The sequence below is a fragment of the Ricinus communis genome, chromosome 8, assembly GCF_019578655.1.
Source record: "Ricinus communis isolate WT05 ecotype wild-type chromosome 8, ASM1957865v1, whole genome shotgun sequence".
NCBI lineage: Eukaryota > Viridiplantae > Streptophyta > Magnoliopsida > Malpighiales > Euphorbiaceae > Ricinus > Ricinus communis.
Genome location: NC_063263.1, coordinates 2,949,558 through 2,976,068, shown reverse-complemented (window position 1 = coordinate 2,976,068; position 26,511 = coordinate 2,949,558). Strand labels below are relative to the sequence as shown.

Below are 26,511 nucleotides of genomic sequence, written 5' to 3'. Positions count from 1 at the left end.
ACTAATAACATAATTGAATTTAGTTATAGACTAATCACTTAATTAAAATCTAAACTGAAACTTATTAAATTAAATTAAATTTCTAGAATTTCTGGTTGTCGTTATTAAATTCCATTAATTTTTATATTCTAATTATTTTGCTTTACCTTATTAATATTTACAAAGAAACTAATAATAGTCTTTATAAATTATCACATTATTAAATTAATCAATTTAGTGACACATATTTTTAATTTTCAAAGATACTTACTTATAGACATTAAATCATTTGCCTCCAATTAATACCAATATAATTTTTAATTAACAACTTCTAAAATTAACAAGCTAAGAAATTTATCTAGACGCTTGATAAATTGGTCAACTCGTCTTCGGTCGTCGGAGTCTGATCGATAATTCAAATGCGTCTACGAACTTGAAACGGTGCTTAGATGATTATGCTAGCTTTTGATTTTTCAATTTAGACCCCAATCATCTCGAACAGTTCCCAACCATTAATTTTCGGACAGAGTCATATGCCGTGAAATTGATGTCATTGGAAAGCTTATGACGCGTAGGCTTCGAATATGTCCTCTGATCATCTGAAGCTCAACAGCACTGGCTGAAAAGTTCAAAAATTTGAGCTACCCCTAAAATAAAGCCCATACTCAAAAGAGTTTATTGCCACTAGAAAAAGTTGTTGGCGCTGCCAGAAACACCATGAACAACATTGAAGAGATGCTGCCCTTCTTGCCGTTTTCTATCGCCCACACGCGGGAGCTACTACAATAATAGACTGCATAGCACCAACGGTTTTGATAGTGTGAGAGCGAAAGCCAGCCTTCTGAATAACAGATTCCCATTCCTTTGAGGCCCTCTCTTTACCTGTATTAGTGTGAGCCATCATCACCATATCTAGCATCAGCCTAACATACTCAAGCTTGTCATCCTTCGCTTCACCAATCACAACTTCAACAATTATCACCTTCCCATTATCTTCTGGAACAACTTCCTTGCATTTCTTCAGGATTTGGATGCATTCATCATCGTTCCAATCATGTAGAACCCACTTCAATTAATACAAGTAACAAAAGTGACATGTTTTGGATTGTATAATGTGGCGACCTAACAATTAGAAAAAAAAAGACTTATAATGCAGAACAAGCCAAAAAGAAAAAAAAGTATTGCCTATTTTAGACAGTTAAAAAATTATAAAAATTCATAATATTAATCTACAAAAACCTACATTTCTTAATTTATATATAAACTGCAAGTAAGTTATCTATTGAAAATGGTTTTCAATTTTATTGATTATTATTTTCTAAAATACACGTTTCCATATTTATACATACACTATACTACCAACTATGGAAAGAGACAACTAATTTACACAAGTTTAGGCTAGAATAATGGTAATACATGATTTTAGAGGCTGATTGATCCTTATTCCATAATTACAGCAATCAGTCCTATTGACAGTAAGAGACAGCTAATGCTAACACTCCCTCTCAAGTTGGTGCATGGATATCTACAATGCCCAACTTGTCTTGAGAACTATGGAACACCTTACTTGAAACAGCTTTTGTAAGTATATTTGCGAGTTGCTCTTCAGATTTTATGAATGGGAACTGAACTATCTTTGTCTCAAGCTCTTCTTTGATAAAATGACGATCTACTTCAACATGTTTGGTCCTATCATATTGAACGAAATTTTGTGCAATTTGTATAGCTGCTTTATTATCACAAAAATAATCTCATAGTTGGACCAGATGAGTGACCAATTTCTTTTAACAGTTCCCTTAACCAAAGAAGTTCACAAAGTCCTTTGATCATACCACGAAATTCAGCCACTACACTAGTTAGTGCAACCACCTTCTGTTTCTTGCTTCTCCAAGTGACCAAGTTACCTCCAACAAAAGTGAAATATCCAGATGTAAACCTTCTATCGGTAATGCTACTAGCCCAATCTGCATCAGTGTAACCTTCAATATTCAAGTGGTTATGTTTCCTAAACATGAGCCCTCTACCTGGAGATGATTTTAAATATTGGAGAATCCAAAATACGGCTTCCATTTGCTCATTACTTGGATTGTGCATAAATTGACTTACCAAACTAATAACATATGCAATATCTGGCCTTGTATATGATAAGTAAATCAATTCTCCTACAAGACGCTGATATCTTTGTTTATTGGTAGGTATCTGGTCTGGATATTATCCCAACTTATGATTGTGGACTATTGGTGTGTCTGCAGGCTTACAGTTTAGCATCCTTATCTCAGCTAATAAGTCAAGAACATTTTTTCTCTATGAGAGAAAAATTCCCTGACTTGATCGAGCCACTTCAATTCCCAAAATTTTTTTAAGACCTCCAAGATTTTTCATCTCGAATTCAATGGCTAAATGCTCTTGGAGTCTTGCAATTTCTTCCTCATCATTTCCTATAATTATCATATCATCGACATAGATCAAAAGAGCGGTTACCAACTTTCCTCGATGCTTTAAAAATAAAGCATGGTCTGAGTTACTTTGCTTGAAACCACATCTCTTTATAGCTAAAGTAAATCGTCCGAACCAAGCCTTTAGTGATTGCTTCAACCCCTATAATGCCTTTTGTAACCTGCACACAACATTTTCAGGTGCAACAAAGCCTGGTGGAATATCCATGTACACCTCTTCCTCAAGGTCCCCATGAAAGAATGCATTTTTCACATCATATTGATGAAGCGGCCAGTCCAAGTTTGCAGCAATTAACAATAGTACCCTGATTGTATACAATTTTGCCACCGGTGAGAATGTTTCTTATCACGACCCGATCTGTGGGCCCGTGACTGGCACTAGGAAATGAGTAGGCGTAGGGCCACCAAATCCCATAGTAAGCCTGACCATTTCTTGATTTGTGCATGTCATCCTTGCGCAAGGGCCATGCTAATCTTCTCTGTATCATTCCAATTTTGCATGACTTAATATTTTATTTTATTTTAATTAAACAAATGTGTTATTGAAGTGTTTATGTTCGTTTTTTGAGATATATGATTTTAACTCACTCTCGAGACTGACAGTCTTAATTTCACTGTTTTTCAGGTGTTAGTTTTTCTGCAGTTCTTTGTTAGTTTTTCTGCAATTCTTTTTCTCTAGCAGCCCGAGTCCTTCATCTTCAGGCTAATATAACTAATATTTAGTATGTTTGACTTTTAAACTTCTAGAATCTCCATAGTAGAAATTTCAGACTTTCATTTTGAAATTTTATGTAAATTTGGGTCTTGCCTATTTATGATGGCAGACAAAATTTTAAATGTAGTATCTGATGGCTAAAGGTTAATTGTAGAAATGTGTCAATAATTAGAGCCCGGATTGCATTTGGTTTGAGTTAGAGAATGGTCAGGCTTACTACGGGATTTGATGGCCTTATGCCTACCCATTCCCTAGTGCCGGTCACGGGCTCACAGATCTAATCGTGACATTTCTTGATAATCTATGCTATATGATTGTGTGTACCCTTTAGCAACGAGCCTTGCCTTGTACCGATCTATTGTTCCATCAGCTTTGTGTTTGATTTAGAATACTCATTTGCATCCTACAGTTCTTTTTTCCTTGGGCAAAGGAACAAGTTTCCACATATTATTCTTCTCTAGAGCTGCCATTTCTTCATTGATTGCTTGGGTCCATTTGAGATTATATAAAGCTTCTTGCACTGTATTTGGAATGTGCTCAGAGGAAAGCTTGTGAACAAAGGTCTTTAGGGGCTGTGATAGTCTTTGGGTACTGACATGATTAGCAATATTATACTTATTTCTCCCATCCTTATGCTCCGGTGAATAATAATTTGGTGGCTTCCCACAATTATGCCTGAAAGGTAAGTTGTATCCAACAAAAGTATTTTCAACATTATTAAGAGAAGGAATTGAACATTTTACCTCAGAATTATTCTCAAGAGGCTGGTTCGTTGGTACTAAATCGAGAAGAGGTTGTTTTTGTCCTTGCTCATTCTCCTCTTCATCACTTTTTTCATCTTCTATTACTGGAGACATGTCTTCGACTATCAATATTTCTTCTTTTTCAGCTCTACTTATCTCCATATTTTCTTAAAAACATGGCCAATTCTCCCAATTATTCAGATTCCGATCTTCATTTGTCATCTGCTCCTGAAGAGAGGAATGAGAACTTGGTTCTGAAAGAAAATATTCAGATTCAAGGAAAGTAACATCTATGGTAACGTAAAGGCGGCTGGTGGTGGGATCGTAGCACCAGTACCCCTTCTTATGTGTAGCATAACCTAAAAAAAATGCATCGAACTGCACATGGATCAAGTTTTGTTCTTTGATTTTTATAAAGATGGACATATGCTACACAACCAAATATTTTTTGTGAAAGCATAAGGACAAAAGGAAGTGCCACATGATACGAGAGAGCCTGCAGTGGGGTCTTAAAATTTAATACTCTAGAAGGCATCTGATTCAACAAGTAAACAGCTGCTGTAACTACGTCTGTCCAACATTGTTTGGGTGCATCTACTGCAGTCAAAATAGCCCGAGTTGTTTCTAGAATATGTCTATTCTTCCTTTCTGCAACACCATTCTGCTGCAGTGTTTGAGAACATGTTGTCTCATGATTCATCCCATAGCTTCGAAAATAGTCCTGCATGTCTCTGTTGTCAAATTCTCCTCCATTATTTGAGCGAAAGATTTGAACTTTTGCAGAAAATTGAGTTTGGATCATAGCATGAAAGGCTTGAAAAATTCCAGCTGCTTCATTTTTATTTTTCATCAAGTACAGCCAAGTCATACGTGTGCAATCATCCACAAAAATTATAAACCATCTAATTCCTGAGGAAATTAACAGAGGGGCTGGTCCCCAAACATCAGAGTGGATTAGCTGAAATGGTGTCTCACACCTTTTTGGACTTATTAGATAATTGACTCGATGGCTTTTAGCTAAGATGCAAGTCTTACATTTAAATACTCTATCATCTAAGTTGAAAAATAAACTTGGAAATAAGTATCTCAAGTAGGAAAATGATGGGTGACCCAATCGAAGGTGCCATAACCAAATTTCTCGTTCTTTACCACTATTTCGACCAATATTATTTGTCCGACCAATGCTGAAGTCATCCATGTAGTACAACCCTTCTCGTTTAGTACCACGACCAATAATCTCCTTTGTGAGAATATCCTGAAACAAGCAAAATTGAGGATAGATTAGGGCACAACAATTCAGTTCTTTAATGGCTTGTCCTGCCGATAATAATTTATTTAAAAGAGCAGGAACAAGCAAAGTATTTGATAAAGAAGGGGCAGGAGAGAAGGCCATTGTACCAACCCATGTAATTAGATATCGTGCACCATTTGCATTGGTAATGTGTGTTCTCCTCGGTTGAGTTGTTTCAATGAAATCTTTTGGATCAAAAGTCATGTGTTCGGTTGCCCCCGAATCAATGATCCAATATAGATTACCTGATTCATTTCTGGCAGAAGAACAATTTGCTGTAGCCGATGAAGATTCATTTTGAGGTATAAGAGAGAGGTGAGGTTCAGTGGTGGCACTATTTTCAGTATTAGCAAGAGCAACGTGTCCACCATCATGCTTTTTCTTTGCCTTGAGTTCATGCCACCAATCTGGGTATCCATGAAGCTTGAAGCAAGTCTCTTTAGTGTGCTTCATGTTTCCATAATGTGTGCAGCCTCCTTCATCAGCTTGATTCTTTGGTTTCGTTGAAGTGCTTGACTTCCCATTTGACATTATTTGAAGAGAAGGTGGTTGAGATCTCTGTCCTCCCTTTGATACCATTGCCATGCTTAGTATTGTCTCTGATTTTGCTAACATCACCATTTGTCGTAAGTCTTCTTGACGAACATGGGTATAAGTTTGTTCAATTGTAGGAAAAGCTTGTGGTTGAAGCACATTAGCTCGAATCTTATCTAAGCGATAATCAAGTCCATCTAGAAAAGTATAAACTCTATCTTCTTGAATCATAGAGTTATATTTCTATATATCGACTTCGAACATTATAGGATTTGGACGCTGAAAATCAGTTTCTCTCCAAAGGCCTTGAAGAGTGTTGTAATACGTCTCAATTGGTCCACCACCTTGTTTGAGTCTTGTCACTTTCCTCTTGAGATCATAGACTTGTGAGGTGTCTGTACCATCAAAATATGTTGCTGCAATAGCATCCCATACTGCCTTGGCCGTTGGAAATCTGATGTAGCTTCCAATCAATTTTGGATCCATAGAATTAATTAGCCATCCCTTTACCACCACATTTTCAATTGTCCATTTTCTGAAATTAGGATCTGATTCTGATGGTTGTATGAAATCTCCATTTATGTATCCCCACTTGTATTTTTGGAGATATACGTCTCTACAACTTGTGACCAAAGTCTATAGTTTGTGTCATCCAATTTAATACCAATTGGAACAGCAACAGGTTCATGGATCGTTGGAGTTGGTGCCTGACTCAACATTTGTTTTATCTTGGTCGTGAAGTCCTCAAGCATAGAGGGGTATGCTTGGGAACTTTCTATTGAAGGAGTACGATATCCCATTCTTCCCTCCTATTCGTTTCCTTCTTTTTGTAATCCACAAAAAAAAAATTACACAGGTCCTAGAGTCTCTTGCTTTGATACCATGTTGAAAATGTTTTTCAATTTTATTGATTATGTCACGACCCCACCCGTGGGCCCGTGACCGGCACTAGGGAATGGGTAGGCTTAAGGCCACCGAAACCGGTAGTAAGCCTGACACTCACTGATTTAAACAAATCTCATCTCAAATTAATATTATTAAAACCACAAATTATCTTAATAGTTACACTTTACAAAATTACTTCGGTCTACCAGAAAAACTAGGCGAGACCCGAAGCTCAGAAAATTTACAACTGATACATCTACTATTACTACTGCGGAGAATCTAAGATTTACCAATTTACATACCAAATCAAATACATCACCCGATGATGAAGGAGTCGGGTTACTGAATAAGAGTCGCGGGAGAACTAATGATTACAATTAAAAAGCGGTAAAAATGAGCTATCCCGGTCTAGAGTGAGTTAAAATCATATATCTAAAACAGTTTCCAACATTTCAATATCACATTCATTTAATTTTAAAAATAATTAATAAATCACGCGAACCATACGTGTCATGTTAAAACATATGTGTCATGCCATGCTTAAACAAAATTTATTCCACATGCAACGGGACGGAGTACTTCAGTATAACCCTAATCCCAACTCTAACATCTTGATTTATTCAACACTTATGTCTCAACTAACCTCAACTCTAACATCTCAAACCTCTCATTCCAACAGGACTGGCGCCCAGAGAGCAAAGCTCGACCAGGGACCTTACCTCCAGTCCGGTCACTTAACTCTCAGCCTTAGCCTTTCGGCTCTCTTATCCAATAAGGTAGCCCGGAGAGCATAGCTCGACCGGGGACCTTACCTCCGGTCCGGTCACTTAAATTTCCAAATAAGCCAGAGAGCAATGCTCGACTGGGGACCTTACTCGGCAACCACACTCTACTAAGCCCAGAGAGCGATGCTCGACCAGGGCAGGTCCTAATCTTTCTTTCTCAAAATTTTTACCTCTTTACCCTTTTCCTATCTCTCTCATATTATATTGGAACACTCATCCAACTCTTATGTTCTACTGCCGTCCCATCCTGAGTTATCATGCAATATTAAAATTGGTGATAAAGGAAAATTATATTTAAATAATAATTAATAGCATCAAGAAAATAATGATAATAATTAAATGAAAAATTAAAATTGCAAATGAATAATCCGCGATGTAAATCAAATTTTATGCATGACACGTGCATAAGCGATATATGACTTTAACTCACAGAATTAGGCGACCTCCTAGCTCTGCTCCGGTGCCTCGGTTGGAGCGAGCCGAACAAACGGACAATCTAGTCACGGAAAACAATTTATCAATACGCTGAGACAATCCATCATTAATCCTAGGTCTAGACTCACAGAATTTGTCTAAGAATCTCGACTCGGAACTCGAAAATCCAGAACCTCCCCTACAACACGAACATTACCCCATAAAACGGGTCCAGGACACGCGGAAGAACACTTCAAATACTTAACGATTCAAACAATAGGAGTCGGGTCCCCAAACTTCACTATTTCCCGACTCTGCCACGCAGCACAAAATACAAGGCAGGCAAACTGACAGACAATTATTTTTGACTCACAAAAATCATCAAATACTCAATATAAACCATTAGACACAATTAAACCAAGAATTCCAAAATTAACAGGCCAAAGATAATTCACCAGGGCGCTCGGCCGACTAGCCTCCGTGGGAGTCCGATCGACGATCCGAACACACCATCGGACTCAGCGGCCGATGACGATCCCCATTTCCGATTTTCCGATCTGATACTCGATCGTTCAGAGAGATTTACGGACGATCACGGTAGCCGATTTGCAACGAGCCCGATCGCCACCAAACCGGTGCCATTTCGAGCTTGGTGAGGAGAGTCGGGATACGTCCTCCGATCGTCCATCCTCCGGCCGGATCTCATGGGAAAGCCCAAAACGGGCTGCCTCACTTGTGAACTCTCTCCTCCCGGCCACCAAAGCCAAACCGCCAAAAGGAAGCTCTCTCCAAGGGAGTTGATCGCCACCGAGATCGTGGGAAGGCCAGAACGACGCTCGGCCTCGGCCGCCGCGTCGCGATTCCGCCTCAGCTTCCTTGTGCCATTGCGCATCGGCTCGCCGCTCGTCGACCAGTGGCTCCACGCCCCCGATCGCCACGGCCGGTATGCCGCCTTCCTCCCCTTCTTCTTCGGCCATCGCCCTCTCTCTCTCTCTCCCGATCTACTTTCTCTCTCCCCGATTTCTTTCCCTTCAATATCGACATTTGACCCCTGAACGTTTCCTTATTACAACTTGGTCCCTCAACTTTCTTAATTACTTACAATTTCATCCATTAAAATTCCAATTTAACCCCCAAACTTCTTTTTAGCCTTTCAATTAAGCCCCTAACTATTTAATTTGGGCCAAATCCGAATTATTGAAAATACACAATTACAAAAATACCCCTGATCGACATATTTATTTACGAAAATACCAAACTCACAAATTTCCATTAAAACCCCATAAAAATAACATTATACTTTCAATCCTTATTCCAAAATAAATTTCCAATTTAATCCTAACACACAATTAAATTAAATAATCAATTTCCAACTTAAAATTTAATACTATTAATCAATTATAATACCAATTTTCCCAAAATTCTTTTATTAAAATATCCTTTATAATTTCTTCTAAAATTTTCCGATATATAATTTTACTTATATAAATATGCTCTTGGGAAAATTTGAATAACCAAAATAAAAAAATATAATTTATTCCTTAAATAATTTACTTGAATAATTTCTTAAAATTTCAAACTAATTGAGTATAGAAAATAACTCATTTATTAAATATATAAAAATTCCGGGTGTTACAGATTATTATTTTCTAAAATACACGTTTTCCTATTTATATATACACAATACTACCAACTATGGAAAGAGACAATTAATTTACATAAGTTTAGGCTAGAATAATGGTAATACATGATTTTAGAGGCTGATTGATCCTTATTCCATAATTATAGCAATCAGTCCTATTGATAGTAAGAGACAGCTAATGCTAACATTATCTTTATGGGATCAAAGAATATAAAAATAATAATAAAAAGGAGATGAAGATTTATCAGTAATATAGCTTATAGGGTTTTAAAGTTTTTTTTTTAGTCACAAATAAGAGAAAAGAGATTTGAATCTAAGACTTTGCTCAAGTTTGTATATACACTTGTAATCAGACTAAGGCTGTGAGTGCTGATAGAGTTTTAAAGTTAAAGATTAAAAAAGAAAAGAAATAGTGGATTACTATTATCTCTTGAGTTTTTGTCTAAATTTTAATTTTAATTCTACTTTTTGATAAGTCAGTTAATACATTTAAATACTTAGTTCTATTAATTATTACCATCTTATATTTTTTTAGTCTACCAAGTTAACTAACATAATTGATAAAAAAAATTTAACTTGATCTTTAAATTTATTTAGCTGATCTAAAATTTATATTTTATAAGTTAAGAGTAAAATTAACTTTACCATTAGAACAATTTAATTTTAATTTCTAACAAAAAAAAGTAATTAAATACTTATTTGATTACCCTAATTTCCTAGTATAAAGACTTTTTCTAGAAAAAGTCATCGATAGCTCCTTTCTTATTTATTGGTTTTATCCAAAAAACACGGATGGATAAACTTTTCAATTTAATTTAACATCCACATGAATTCTATTTTTATAACTTCTTAAATATTTATATTGTTTATTTTAACCTAACAGATATCTAATTTTTTTTTAGTAATATTTAAACATCTATGGATAGTACACTAGACGTGTTAAATGATAGTATATGTAAAAAGAAAATTTAAATATCATAAAAAGACAAGTTAAAATGTTTATTAAGTTATATTGGAAGTTATAATTGTCACGACCCGATCTATGGGCCCGTGACTGGCACTAAGGAATTGGTAGGCTTAAGGCTACCAAATCCTGTAGTAAGCCTCACAAATCACTAACTCAATCATGGTATAATACAGATTTTGTCAATTAGCACTATTCCAAAACTAACCTTTAATCGTCAGATACTACATATTTAATTCGGTCTGCCAGCATTATTAGGCAAAACCTGAATTAATATGCCATTACAAAATGATAAGTTCTGAAACTTTCTACTACAGAGAATCTAGAATTTTAAAAGTCAACATACAAATAAAATCAGTTACATTAACCTGAAGATGAAGGAGTCGGGCTGCTAGAGGAAAAGAACTGCAGGAAACTAATACACACCTGAAAAACAGTTAAATTGAGACTGTCAGTCTTGAGAGTGAGTTAAAATCATATATAAAAAAAAACGAATACAACCATTTCAATAAAATATTTATTTAATTAAAATAAAATACTAAGTCATGCAAAAACACGTGTCATGCCATGCTTCTACAAAATAAATTTTTACTGTAATACCCGGAATTTTTCCTTTCATAATGATAATATTAATAATAATTAATAAATGAGTTTTTATTTAAATTAGTTTTACTTTATTTTTATTTGGTTTAAATTGGAATGATTTAAATGGAAATTTTAATGTTAGACAAATAAAGGAGTTATTCCTATATCCAATTAGTTTGATTTTTAAGGAGTTAATTAAGTAAATTGTTTGAGAACTAAATTATATTTTTGGTTATTCAAATTTTTTCCCCAAATGAATATATATAAATTAAAATTCTACATTTGAGACTTATGGAAGAATTTGTAAAAGATAATATATAAAAAAATATTGGGAAAAAAGGGCATTTTAATTAGCCAATGGTGTTAAATTTTAATTGGAAAATATTTAGGAAATTGATTAATTAAATTAATATGGAGTTTTAATGAAAATTTATATGTTTAGTATTTTTATAATTAATTATGTCAGCAAGGGCTTTTTGATAATTTTACATTTAAAAGCAAGGGCAAATATGTAATTGTATATTTTCAATAATTCTAATTTGGCCCAAATTAAATAGTTAGGAGCTTAATTGAAAAGCTAAAAAAAAATTTGAGGGTTAATTGGAAATTTTGCAAGGCGAAATTGTTGTAATTAAAAAAGTTGAGGGACCAATTGGTAAGGAAGAAAAATACAAGGACCAATTGTTGATATGTAAGAAAAGAACGAAAGAAAAGAAAGAGAGGGAGATTGGGAGAGGGAGTGTCGTCGGGGAAGAAGAGATCGGGTTGCGTCGTCATCGGTGGCGGCTTCAAAGGTGCGCGGGCTAGCCGTCGAAGTAGCAGGCGGAGGCGAGCTCGGCAGTAACGGCGTCGACGGGCGTGGGAGAGAGGAAGGCAGCCGAAACTTCCTTGCCGCCGTGCATGCGTTTCTCGCAGCGTTGGTAGCCGAGTCACGTGGTGATCCACTACCCTCAACGTGAGCTTCCTTTTAGCGGCAGTGGCGACACCAATGGTGGTCGGAATTAGAAGTTCACGGTGGAGAGAGAAAGTGGGTGACAGCCGCATTTTTCAGCTTTTTCGGTGAGCTCCAGCGAGGGATGGATGATCGGAGGATATATCCGGACTTCCCTCAGTTCAAGCTTCGCAATGGCACCGGTTTCGTGGTGATCGGACCCCGTTTGAAAATCAACGGTCGAGATCGTTCGTAAGTCTCTCAGGATGATCGGGGGTCAGATCAAAAGATCGGAAGTGGGGATCGTCATCAGCGAGTCGTTTCGAGTTTGTTGGTGTGTTCGGATCGTCGATCGGACTCCAACGGCTGGAGGCGAGTCGACTGAGCGATCAAGAATCTCGGTAATTTTTCTTTGGCCTGTTGATTTTAGAATTCCTTAGTAAATTATATGCTTATTGAATTATGTTGAGTATTAGAAAATATTGTGTGTTAAAATAATTATTTGTTGGACTGCCTGCCTTAGGTTGTGTTTTGTGATGTGTGGCGGAGTCGGAAAATTAGTGAAGTCTGGGAACCTGACTCCCATTAAAATGAATTGTTGAATATTTGAAGTGTTTTCTGGCAGGTCCTGGACCCGTTTTACGGGGGGTAAATATCCGTATTGTAGAGGAGGTTCTGCCAAATTTTCGGTAGAATTTACCCGAGTCGAGATTCTTAGACACTCAGTCCTAGGGATCTAGACCTAGGGTTAATTGTCAACTGTTTCAGCGTTATTGATTAATTACTTTTCGTGATTAGATAAATCCGTCATTTCGGCTCGCACCACCCGAGGCGTTGGAGCAGAGCTAGGAGATCGTCAAAGCTGTGAGTTAAAATCATATATCTGTTATGCACGTGTCATGCACAAATTTTAAATAGCTATTGTAATTAATTGATTGCAAGTTTAAATTATTCATTTAATTACTATTCATATATCATGCTCTTTGATTATTATTCATATATATATCATGTTCTTCATCACTGAATTTATTATTGTCTGATAACTCGGGATGGGATGGCAGTAGAACATACTATTTTGATGAGTGCAACGGTATAAATCCGAGAGTGATAGAAATGGGGTAAAATGGTAAATTTAAGAAGGTAAGTTTAAGATTTGCCTTGGTTAAGCATTGCTCTCTGGGCGCCGGCTTATTTGAAAACCTAAGTGACCAGACTGGAGTTAAGGACCCTGGTCAAGCTTCGCTTTCTGGGCGCCAGTCTTATTGGAGTAAGAGAGCCGAAAGGCTAAGAGTGTTAGTGATAATTAAGTGGCTGAACTGGATTTAAGGACCCTAGTCGAGCTTTGCTCTATGGACGTCAGTTCTGTTAGAATGAGAAAGTCGAGATGTTAGTGCTAAGATTAGTCGAGATGTTAGTGCTAAGATTAGTCGAGATTGTAACACCCGGAATTTTTATATATTTAATAATGAGTTTTTATTTAAGTTAATTTTAGCTTCATTTTTATTGGTTTAATTTGAAATGATTTAATGGAAATTTTAATATTAATCAAATAAATGAGTTAGTTTCCATATCCAATTAGTTTGATTTTTTTTAAGGAGTTAATTAAATAAATTATTTGAGGAATAAATTATATTTTTATTTGGTTATTCAAAATTTTCCCAAATGTATATATATATATAAATAAAATCACATATTGGAAAAATTATGGTAGAAATTATAAAGGATGTTTTTAAAAGAATTTTGGGGAAAATTGGTATTATAATTGATTAGTAGTATTAAATTTTAAGTTGGAAATTTATTTTGGAATAAGGATTCAAAGTATAATTTTTTTTGTGAGGGTTTAATGGAAATTTGTGAGTTTGGTATTTTCGTAAATAAATATGTCGGTCAGGGGTATTTGTGTAATTGTGCATTTTCAATAATTCGGTTTTGGCCCAAATTAATTAGTTAAGGGCTTAATTGAAAGGATAAAGGAAAGTTTAGGGGTTAAATTGGAATTCTGCAGGATGAAATTGTAAGTAATTAACAAAGTTGAGGGAGCAAATTGTAATAAGAAAAAGTTCAGGGATCAAATGTTGATATTAAAGGGAAAGAAAATCGGGGAAGAAGAGAGGAAGAGAGAGAGAGAGAGAGAGAGAGAGCCGCGGTGTCCTTCGGACGGCCGGGCGTGGCGTCTGTGGCAGCGGGCAGGCGAGGTGGAATCGCGCGGCGGTGGCGGCCAAGCGTCGTTCGGCCGATCTTGGTGGCGATCGGCTCCCCTCGAAGAGAGCTTTCTTTTGGCAGCAGCAGCAACGCCTGTGGTGGCCGGAGACGGAAGATCCGGTGGAGAGAGAAAGGAGGGGGCAGCCGAGGTTTTTGGGCTTTTTCGGTGAGCTCCGGCAAGCTATGGACGATCGGAGGACGCATCCCTACTCTCCTCAGCTCAAGCTTCGCAATGGCACCGGTTTCGTGGCGATCGGACTTCGTTTGTAAATCGACGGTCGAGATCGTCCGCAAACCTCTTCGGATAATCGGATGTCGGATCGGAAAATTGGAAGCGGAGATCGTCCTCAGCGCGTCGTTTCGAGTCCGATGGTGAGTTCGGATCGTCGATCGGACTCCGGCGGCTGGAGGCGAGTCGACCGAGAGACCGAGCGTCTCAGTAAATTTTCTCTGGCCCATTAATTTTTGGAATTCTTGGTTTAATTGTGTGTCTATTGGATTATATTGAGTATTTGATGATATTTGTGAGTCAAAAATAATTGTCGGTCAGTTTGCCTACCTCGTATTTTGTGTTGTGTGGCGGAGTTGGGAAATAGTGAAGTTTGGGGACCCGACTCCTGTTGTTTGAATTGTTGGAATTTTGAAGTGTTTTTCTGGTAGGTCCTGGACCCGTTTTATGGGGGGTAATGTCCGTGTTGTAGGGGAGGTTCTGCCGAATTTTCGGTAGGATTCTACCGAGTCGAGATTCTTAGACGGTCAGTCCTAGGAGTCTAGACCTAGGTTTAATCATCGATTGTTTCAGCATTTTGATAAATTATTTTCCATGACTAGATAGTCTGTTTGTTCGGCTCGCTCCAACCGAGGCACCGGAGCAAAGTTAGGAGGTCGCCAAACCTGTGAGTTAAAGTCATATATCGCTTATGCACGTGTCATGCATAAAATTTGATTTGCTACTGTGATTATTCATTTGCAATTTTAATTATTTATTTAATTATTATTATTATTTGCATGATGCTTTTAATTACTATTTAAATATGTTTTTCCTTTATCACCAATTCTAATATTGCATGATGACTCAGGATGGGACGGCAGTAGAACATAAGTGTTGGATGAGTGTTCTAATATAAATCTGAGAGAGATAGGGAAAGGGTAAATAGGTAAAATTTTAAGAAAGAAAGACTAGGACCTGTGCTGGTCGAGCATCGCTCTCTAGGCTTAGTAGAGTGTGGTTGCCGGAGTAAAGGTCTCTGGTCGAGCATTGCTCTCTAGGCGCCGACTTATTTGGAAATTTAAGTGACCAGACTGGAGGTAAGGTCCCTGGTCGAGCTATGCTCTCTGGGCGCCAGTCTTATTGGATAAGAGAGCCGAAAGGCTAAAATTTGAGGATTAAGTGGCCGGTTGGAGGTAAGGTCCCTGGTCGAGCTTTGCTCTCTGGGTGCCAGTCCTGTTGGAATGAGAGGTTTGAGATGTTAGAGTTGAGGTTAGTTGAGACATAAGTGTTGAAATAAATCGAGATGTTAGAGTTGGGATTAGGGTTATACTGAAGTTCTCCGTCCCATTGCATGTGGAATAATTTTTATTTAAGCATGGCATGACACATATGTTTTAACATGATACGTATGGTTAGCATGACTTATTAATTATTTTAAAATTAAATAAGGTAATATTAAGATGTTCGAAACTGTTTTTAGATATATGATTTTAGCTCACTCTAAGAGCGTCTCCATTTCTTATTTTCGGATCGTGTTAGTCTTCCGGGACTCTTATTGATAACTGACTCCTTCATCATCGGGTGATGTGTTTGATTTGGTATGTCAAATTGTAAAAAAAATCTTAGATTCTCCGTGAGTAGTAATAGTAGATGTATCGGTTGTAAATTTTATGAGTTTGGTCTCGCCTAATTTTTCCGAGGGCATCAAGTATTTATGTAGAATGTAACTATTAAGATAATTTATGGCTTTAATAATATTAATTTGAGATGAGATTTGTTTAAGTCAGTGAGTGTCAGGCTTACTACGGGTTTTGGTGGCCTTATGCCTACCCATTCCCTAGTGCCGGTCACGGGCCCACGGGTGGGGTCGTGACAGAGATGTTAGTGTTGAGAGTAGGGTTTTGCTGAGGTACCCCGTCCCGTTGTATGTGAAGGTTATATTTTTATTTTTATTTAAGCATGGCATGACACGAATATTGTTGCATGACTTAATGTTTATTTCAAATTAAATAAATATGTTATTGAAGTGTTTGAAATTATTTTAGGGATATGTGATTTTAACTCACTCTCGAGACTGACAGTCTTAAGTTTTATTGTTTTTCAGATCCGTGACTATTAGTCTTCCCGCGACTCTTATCTAGCAACCTGACTCCTTCATCATCAGGTGATATAATTGAGTTGGTATGTTAACTTGTAAAATCTTAGATTCTCCGCAGTAGAAATAATAAACTTATCAATTGTAAATTATTGTAGTTTCGGGTCTTGCCTATTTAATGGTTAATGAATTGTGACATCAGTGATATTAGATAAGATTTAATTGAGATAGTGAGTGTCGGACTTACTACGGGATTCGGTGGCCTTACGCCTACCCATTCCCTAGTGCTGGTCATAGGCCCACAGATCAGGTCGTGACAAAGTTAGAATCAGAGTATAGGTTTAGATTTCCTTTGACCTAGGTTAAGATTCTTGGTACTGTGGAGCTAGGATCAAGTATGTCTTGTTGTTTTCATTGACTCTAGTGTCTCAGCTTTCACTGTTAGAGAGTCTATCATTCTTTTCTTGTGAGCTTGTCTTTGATGCTATGTTGAGAATGAGGTTGTAGTGATAGCAAGATCTGAAGCGCGGTAGACTCGTGCTATTTCTTCAAGTGATTAGTGCACGCCGGCCCTTGGATGCTTCGATTGTTATTTCGAGGGTGGGCACCGCCAGTCAGAATTAGTGCAGAGTGTAGTTGTAGTCGTGTCATGAACTGCCTCGTCATCGCATCAGACATCGCCTTAGTGAGGAGCACTGAAGTTAGTGCATGGAAAGTCGAGCAGAGATCAGAGCATATATGGTCGAGTTTGTGATTGTAAGAAGCTTAAGAAAGGTGGTAGGAGTATTTTCAGACGCTCGGAATCCTGAGAAACTTAAGCGAAAACTATTTATTTTTCTATGTAGAACAAGTGTTTTAAAATATAATATTGCACCCAGTCCCGAAAGAATTTATTATGGCATTTCATTATTAGGCATGCACAATTCCATACTCATTTTTAGGGCATGCATCATACATCGTGCATTGTAACCCTTGGTGATAGGGGCCATCATCACCCTGGTGCGCGATATTGTAGAGTTTTATATAAAGGGATTATTAGAGATTTTACGATTTTATAAAGTATTTTTCTTAGAATATAATAAATTTTTATCAGTGATTATTATAAAGCGAATAAATAAGTAAATATTTCAAAGTAAATTGTGTTAGTTTAGGATTCTCTAGATGACAAGTTGAGTTGCTGTGAGAATGAATCTGTGGCGCAGTAAGCCCCATGTTGGATTATAGAGGAGACTTCTAGATTCTAGTCGAAAAGGAAATTTGTGTCAGGATGGTATGGTTTTGTATCGGTTATGGCAACCAGATGGATGATATGACGTGGATGGTGTGGTATGGATGTTAAGGATTTTCTGTATGTGTAAGGGACATGTCATTAGGAAGAAATTTTAGCGAGTGGATTTTTGGTGGGACCCGAGTTGGTCCAGATCTTTCAGAGAAAATTCTTTTTCTCGCAAGCGGTTGAAGATAGCTTTCAAAAAGCAGAAGAGTTGTGCGAACCCGAAGTGGGAGCACGTGGAGATTTGTATTAGAGAGTATGTAATCCTAAGGCATTTCTTATGCAAGAAGTGATGTGGTTTGGTAAGGAACGCAAGTTAGCCCTTCTTTTGTGGAACCCTTGGAATTATCGGCAGGTTTGGTGAGGTGGCATGCAAGTTGGACTTGCCGCCAGACTTTCTTGTAGGTCAACCCAGTATTTCGTAGGTCTGTGTTGAGGAAGTTTATTTTTGATCCTTTATGTTGGACCCTTAGTGTATAGAAGTAAATGAAGATTTAATTTCCGAGGAGCAGTAAGTTAGGATCACAGATTCTCAGGTTCGCCAGTTTTGTTTAAGGGTTTTGTCGATGGGTCTCGTGATTGAATATTTTTCAGCTGAGGAAAGTACCCGAGAAGCCGAGCTGGAGATGAGAGGTTCCTATTCTCATTAGTTTTAGTTGTAGTGAGTCCATTTTTCTTTTAAATTCGAGGATGAATTTTTCTTAAAGGGGGGACAATGTAATACCCGGAATTTTTCCTTTAATAATGATACTATTGATAATAATTAATAAATGAGTTTTTATTTAAATTAGTTTTACTTTATTTTTATTTGGTTTAAATTAGAATGATTTAAATGGGAATTTTAATGTTAGGCAAATAAAGGAGTTATTCTTATATCCAATTAGTTTGATTTTTAAGGAGTTAATTAAGTAAATTGTTTGAGAAATAAATTATATTTTTGGTTATTCAAATTTCTCCCCCAAAGGAATATATATAAATTAAAATTCTACATTTGAGACTTATGGAAGAATTTGTAAAGGATAATTTATAAAAGAATTATTAGAAAAAAGGACATTTTAATTAGCTAATGGTGTTAAATTTTAATTGAAAAATATTTAGCAAATTTATTAATTAAATTAATTGTGTGTTAGGACTAAATTGGAAATTTATTTTGAAATAAGGATTAAAAGTATAATTTTATTAATATGGGGTTTTAATGAAAATTTGTATGTTTGGTATTTTGTAATTAATTATGTCGGTAAGGGCTTTTTGGTAATTTTATATTTAAAAGCAAGGGCAAATATGTAATTGTATATTTTCAATAATTCTAATTTGGTCCAAATTAAATAGTTAGGGGCTTAATTGAAAAGCTAAAGAAAAGTTTGAGGGTTAATTAGAAATTTTGCAGGGCGAGATTATTGTAATTAAAAAAATTGAGGGGCCAAATGGTAAGGAAGAAAGATGCAGGGACCAATTACTGATATGTAAGAAAAGAAAGAAAGAAAAGAAAGAGAGGGAGATCGAGGGAGGGAGTGTCATCGGGGAAGAAGAGATCGGACTGCATCGTCGTCGGTGGCGGCCGGAGGTCATGGTGGCGTCAAGCGGTGGCGGCGAGCTCGGCAGCAGCAGCATTAGAAGGCGTGGGAGAGGAAGGCAGCCAAAATTTCCTTGCCGCCGTGCGTGCGTTTCTGGTAGCGTTGGCGGTCGAGTCGGGTGGCGATCGACTCCCCTCGACGTGAGGTTCCTTTTGGCGGCAGTGGCGACACCAATGGTGGCCAAAATTAGAAGTTCGCGATAGAGAGAGAAAGTGGGTGGTAGCCGCGTTTTTCAGCTTTTCCGGCGAGCTCCGATGAGCTCCGGCGAGGGATGGAAGATCGGAGGACATATTCGGACTCCCCTCAGCTCAAGCTTCGCAATGGCATCGGTTTCGTAGTGATCAGACCCATTTGAAAATTGACAGCCGAGATCGTCCGTAAATATTTCCGGATGATCGGGGGTCGGATCGGAAGATCGGAAGCATGGATCATCATCAGCGCGTCGTTTCGAGTCTATTGGTGTGTTTGGATTGTCGATCGGACTCCAACGGCTAGAGGTGAGTCGACCGAGCGATCAAGCGTCTCGGTAATTTTTCTCTCGCCCGTTGATTTTAGAATTCTTTGGTAAATTATATGCTTATTGAATTGTGTTGAGTATTAGAAAATATTGCGTGTTAAAATAATTATTTGTCGGACAGCCTGCCTTAGGTTGTGTTTTGTGATGTGTGGCGAAGTCGGGAAATTAGTGAAGTCTCGGGGACCCGACTCCCATTAAAATGAATTGTTGAATATTTGAAGTGTTTTCTAGCAGGTCCTGGACCCATTTTACAGGGGGTAAATATCCGTATTGTAGAGGAGGTTCTGCCGAATTTTTGGTAGAATTTACCCGAGTCGAGATTCTTAGACACTCAGTCCTAGGGATCCAGACCTAGGGTTAATTGTCAACTGTTTCAGCGTTATTGATTAATTATTTTTCGTGATTAGATAAATCCGTCATTTCGGCTCGCTCCACCCGAGGCGTTGGAGCAGAGCCAGGAGGTCATCAAAGCTGTGAGTTAAAATCATATATCTGTTATGCATGTGTCATGCATAAATTTTAAATAGCTATTGTAATTAATTGATTGCAAGTTTAAATTATTCATTTAATTACTATTCATATATCTCTTTGATTACTATTCATATATATCATGTTCTTCATCACTGAATTTATTATTATCTGATAACTCGGGATGGGATGGCAGTAGAACATACTATTTTGATGAGTGCAATGATATAAATCCGAGAGTGATAGAAATGGGGTAAAATGGTAAATTTAAAAAGGTAAGTTTAAGATTTGCCCTGGTCAAGCATCGCTCTTTGGGCTTAGTAGAGTGTGTTTGCCATAATAAAGGTCCCTGGTCGAGCATTGCTCTCTGGGCGCCGGCTTATTTGGAAACCTAAGTGACTAGATTGGAGTTAAAGACCCTAGTCGAGCTTCGCTTCTGGGCGCCAGTCTTATTGGAGTAAGAGAGCCAAAATGCTAAGAGTGTTAGTAATAATTAAGTGGCTGAACTGGATTTAAGGACCCTGGTCGAGCTTCGCTCTCTGGGCGCCAGTCTTGTTGGAGTAAGAGAGCCGAAATGCTAAGAGTGTTAGTGATAATTAAGTGGCTAAACTGGATTTAAGGACCCTAGTCGAGCTTCGCTCTCTGGGCGCCAGTTCTGTTAGAATGAGAAAGTCGAGATGTTAGTGTTGAGAGTAGGGTTCTACTGAGGTACCCTGTCCCGTTGTATGTAAAGGTTATATTTTTATTTTTATTTAAGCATGGCATAACACGAATATTGTTGCATGACTTAATGTTATTTTAAATTAAATAAATATGTTATTGAAGTGTTTGAAATTATTTTCGGGATATATGATTTTAACTCACTCTCGAGGCTGACAATCTCAACTTTACTGTTTTTCAGATCCGTGACTGTTAGTCTTCCCGCGACTCTTATCTAGCAACCCGACTCCTTCACCATCGAGTGATGTAATTGATTTGGTATGTTAACTTGTAAAATCTTAGATTCTCCGCAGTAGAAATAATAAACTTATCAGTTGTAAATTATTGTAGTTTCGAGTCTTGCCTAATTCTTCTGGCAAACCGAACTAAATATGTAGAATTTAATGGTTAAAGAATTGTGACATCAGTGATATTAGATAAGATTTAATTGAGATAGTTAGTGTTAGGCTTACTACGGGATTCGGTAGCCTTACGCCTACCTATTCCCTAGTGCCGGTCACGGGCCCACAGATCGGGTCGTGACATTTACATACTATGGGACGAGTACCTCAGTAGAACTCTAACTCCCAACACTAACAGTCTTAGCCTTTCGGCTCTCTCACTCCAACAAGACTGGCACCTAGAGAGCGAAGCTCGACCAGAGTTCTTAAATCCAGTCTGGTCACTTAATTTCCAGTAAAGCCAGCGCCAAGAAAGCAATGCTCGACCAGGGATCTTTACTCCGGCAAACACACTCTACATAGCTCAGAGAGTTGAACTCGACCAAAACAAGTCCCAAAGTTACCTTTTTCTACCTGTCTCAGACTTCATATCGGTGTGCATGCGGTCCTGATGCAACCCATCATGTGGCCTGTGCTACTACCGTTTCATCCCGAGTCAACATGCAATTACAATAACAATGATGTAGAAAATGGTATGGGAATAGTAAATAAATAAATTATTTAAATCCTTAAATCAATAAATTAGAATTGATATTTATAACTTAGCATGACACAAGTATAGCAGATATATGACTTTAACTCACAGTTTTGATGATCTCCTTGCTCTGCTCCTAAGCCTCAGGTGGAGCGAGTTGAAATGACGGATCATCTAATCACGGGAACAATTCAATCAATAAAAGTAAAACATTTAACAAATAACCCTAAGCCTAGAATCCTAGAACTAATTGTCTAAGAATTTCGACTCGGATAAATTCTATCGAAAATTTAGCAGAACCTCCCCTAAATACGGATGTCTACCCCCCGTATAACGGGTTTAGGACCTGCCAGAAACACTTCTAATTTTCAATAATTAATCAACGGGAGTCGGGCCACCAAGACTTCATTATTTTTTCCGACTCCGCAATACAACACAGATCACAATTATTGGCAGATGGTCCGACCTAATATTTATTTCAACAATCAATCCTCATTTAATTTTATAGTGTTCAACATAATAATTAATCAAATAATTATTTATCAACAAACTCTAAAATCAACGGGATAGAGAATTATCGAGACGCTTGATCACCCGATCGACTCGCCTCAAGCCACCGGAGTCCGATCAATGATCTGAGCGTGCCTACGGACTCTAGACAATGCGCAGATGATGATTCCAGCACCCGATCCTTCAATCTGACCCCCGATCATTTGAAAAAAATTCACGGACAATCTCAACCGTCGATTTTCAAATGGAGTCTGATCGCCGCAAAACTAGTACCATTGGAAAGCTTGAGCTAGGGGGTGTCCGGATATGTCCTCTGATCGGCCACATCTCGCCGGAACTTGCCAAAAATAGTCTAAAATCTCAGCTGCTCCTACATTATTCACCACATCGGAATTCTCTACTCCGGCTACCATTTGTGTCGCTGCTGCTCCCAAAAGGAAGCCCACACTCAGGCGAGTTAATCGCCACCCAACTTGGCCGCCATTGCCGCCGGAGACGCCACGCACGGTGTCGAACAACCACTGCCTCCTTTGCCGCTCACTACTGCAGCTGCAGCTGAACTCACCGGCGTCAGCTCTTCCGCCACTCGCCGCCACTGCGCCTTGAGCGCTTCCTTTTCCACCTTCCACGGACGACAATCCTCCCCCTTCTTCTCTTCTTCTCCGATCACCTTTCCTCCCTTCTTTTCTTTCTTTTTCTTTACCGCCGAAAGGTCCCTCGAATTTTGCTTAATAATCATTTAGCCCCTCATTCTTTTTAATTACTAACAATTCTTCCCTGTAAATTTTTGTTTAACCCTCCAACTTTTTTGAGGTATTTCAATTAAGCCCCTAACTACTTAATTTGTGCCAAATTACAATTATTAAAAATAGAGAGTTATTTATTTATCCTTACTTTTAATGGTAAAATTATTTAAATGCCCTTACCGATATATTTAATTATAGAAATACCAACCATGAAAATTTTCACTTAAACCCCATATTTAAAGAAATTATACTTTTACCCCTTATTTCATAATTAATTATCAAATTAATCCTAACACTTAATTAACTTAAATAATCAATTTCATTAACTATTTTCCAATTTAAACCAACATCATTTGCTAATTAAAATTTGTCATTCCCCAATAAATTCTTTTATGAAAATATTATCTACTATTTCTTTCATAACTTTCAAATATAATATTTGATTCATATGCTCATATTGAGAAAAACTTGAGTGTGACCTATATATATATATGAAAACATAATTTATCCCTTAAGAAATTCACTTAATTAATTTTATGAAAATCAAGCTAATTAGATATAGAAAATAAATCTCTTTATTTTTATCTAACATTGAAATTATATTTTAAATCATCCCAATTCAATTACTCAAAATAAAACTGAATTAAATTAAATAAAAAATTCGTTATTAGTTATTACTAATATTATTATTATTATTAAAAAGAATATCTTGGGTGTTACAATAATAAAGGGATCAAATAGTCAAAATTTAGATATCCAATTTGGACCTTTTTCACTTATTGAGGAAGTGTATAATGGAGTTCATTATATAGTTCGAACCAATATAATGTTATTATTGTATTTTTCTTACCCTAATAAAATAATAATTTATGCAACTTAATATAAATCGTAACGCTATAGCTTGCATCTTTCTTCTTTCAGCACATTCAGATTTGTGCAATATCGAAGTTTCATGCTCATCTAACTGCATGAAAAACTGGCCATACTCGAAGTTTCACAAAAAAATTTATGGGAAAAAGCTAAGAATATTGTAACGAAAGGCATATAAAAAAAGAGAAAATGTGAAATCAACTAATTAATTTTTTTTATACAAAACATGATTGAACTTGTAAATCTAATCAGATGATAGTAGTTAACCCTAAAAAAGTATTTGTCTTCAGTTTAGCAATAACCCTAATTGGACAAAAGAAAAAAAGTAAAGAATTAATTGGCAGGATAAACCATTACTAACCATGAGGAAAGCAGCATCAGCCTGTGGAACACTGTCAAACATGTCACCACCAACATGCTTAACACCATCACATTCTAGTGCAACAGAAACGACATGAGGAAGATCAAAGTTAATACCCTGAATCCAAGGAGAAGCCTTGACCAACAATCCCAGAGTAGTACCATTACCTCCACCAACATCAACTACAGATTTAACCCCATTGAACACCTCTGGACATACTTCAATTATGGAAGGTACTATAATTCTAGCGTCACAAGCCATTGCATCATTGAATAGCTTGCTGTGAGCTGGATTTGCTTCTGTATGTTTCCATAAATGCTGCCCGTGACTTTCCTCAAATGCTGAATGAATATTGCCACGTACGCGATTGCTTAGACACTGCCAGGGTGCTAGCATGTCAGGGCTGCTCTCCATCAAAATGAAATCAGCCATGCTGTTTTCTCCCTGACGAAGTAAACGGCGAGAGAGAGGCGTCTGTTCATATCCTGTGGTGCCTTGGCTGGTGGGCTTCTCTTTGAAAATCTTTTGATGCACCGGAAACCTCATAATGCGGTAAAGAGAGGACGGAGCGCATCCAAGCGTGGAAGATAGCTCAAAAAGTGTCATTGGAGCTTCATTACTTTCAATAGCATCAGCTAATCCAAGCTCAACAGCACATTTGACTGCTGCAATTTTGGAAAACCCCAGTACATATTTCCATATTTCTACATCTGCTTCTTCTTCTTCTTCTTCTTCGTCTCTGATGGTTGAATCTGATCTTCTTGTGTTTTCCATCTCTTTTTCTTTAAATTGGTTATCAAAAAGCTGTTCAAGAGTGTCATAATTGATGTCCGAAATTTATTGGTAAATGTTCTTGGACAAAGGATCAATTTCCCCTGAATTTATCTCCAAAGTAAAATATACACAATTTAAACTTTTTCAGCAAATAGCCCTGTTCAAGAGTGTCATAATTGATGTCCGAAATTTATTGGTAAATGTTCTTGGACAAAGGATCAATTTCCCCTGAATTTATCTCCAAAAGTCAAATATACACAACATTACACTTTTAGGTTTTAATTGAATTATAAAAAGTAAAAATAATATTTATTTTATTAATTTACTGATACAATATCTATTGACACACTATACAAAAGCGTGTTGGTAAAATTTAAAATTCAGATTCAATTGACCTAAAAATGACAAGTTATGAGCCTATTTATTAAAAAGTTAAAATTTGACTTATTTAATTCTTAGAAAGCTGAAATTTGATTTATTTAATACTTATCATTTCTGGATCAATTAAATTTCAATTTTAAATGTTGCCAAAATTATACCAGTAAATTAATAAATAAATATTATTTTTGATTTTTATAATTTAATTAAAACCTAAAACTCTAATGTTATTTCACTTTTAAAAATTTTAAATTGGGTGCATTTGATTCTTGGATACAAATTCACGGGGCTATTTACTGTAAATTGGGTGTATTTGACCTTTGAATACAAGTTTAGATAGATATTTACTGAAAAGTTTAAATTGAATATATTTGACTATTGGATATAATTTTAGGGGGCAAATTGACCATTTGTCTAAATATTTTTTGGGAGAGCAAATACACGTTGCCCAAGTGGATAAGGGCAAAGACTGTAACACCCATAAATTTTTCTAATATTTTAATTAAATTGCATTTCTTTTTTATGCTTAATTATTGGAGATTTCATTTCATTTTTCTTAATTTCATAATTAGCCTCATAGATGCAAGAGTGCAATATGATTTAACAATTTTTATATTTGCAAAATTTCTTTTGAAATCTTCAACATTACAAAAATTTCATAATTTTTAATTATATTGCACTTACAAATAAATTATGTAAACTCAACTAGATAAATAATAATAATACCAAAATAGAATAAATAAACACACCCATATAAATGATGTATATATGTAGATATAAATATTCTATGTAAATATCAATGAATATATATATATATATATATATATATATATATGCAAACTAAAGTAAATAAAATAATAATAATTATTATTACTATATAATTATCACATATACCCAAAAAAACCCACTTATTTTTCTTCTTTCCTCAAATTTCCCTCTTCCTCCCCGCATACACCATTTCACCTCACCTCTC

General features: G+C 36.6%; 1 protein-coding gene and 1 pseudogene across 1 annotated transcript; both read right to left on the bottom strand.

The window, feature by feature from the left end:
• Nucleotides 1-721: 721 nt before the first annotated feature.
• LOC8279655 (acetylserotonin O-methyltransferase) lies at nt 722-25,160 on the bottom strand. Its single transcript, XM_015725740.2, has 2 exons — nt 24,387-25,160; nt 722-1,045 (listed from the first exon to the last, which is right to left on the bottom strand). The coding sequence occupies exons 1-2, from the start codon at nt 25,158-25,160 to the stop codon at nt 737-739; spliced, it is 1,083 nt and encodes a 360-aa protein (XP_015581226.2). The 3' UTR covers nt 722-736.
• LOC112536464 lies at nt 2,851-2,965 on the bottom strand (annotated as a pseudogene).
• Nucleotides 25,161-26,511: the final 1,351 nt, after the last annotated feature.

Bases quoted from the DNA above. Each gene is read 5' to 3' on its own strand.
- LOC8279655 (XM_015725740.2), bottom strand. From the start codon at position 25,160: ATGGAAAACACAAGAAGATCAGATTCAACCATCAGAGACGAAGAAGAA. The intron at 1,046-24,386 runs GTTAGTAATGGT...TATTAATTGAAG, and splicing joins CTGATGCTGCTTTCCTCATG to TGGGTTCTACATGATTGGAA.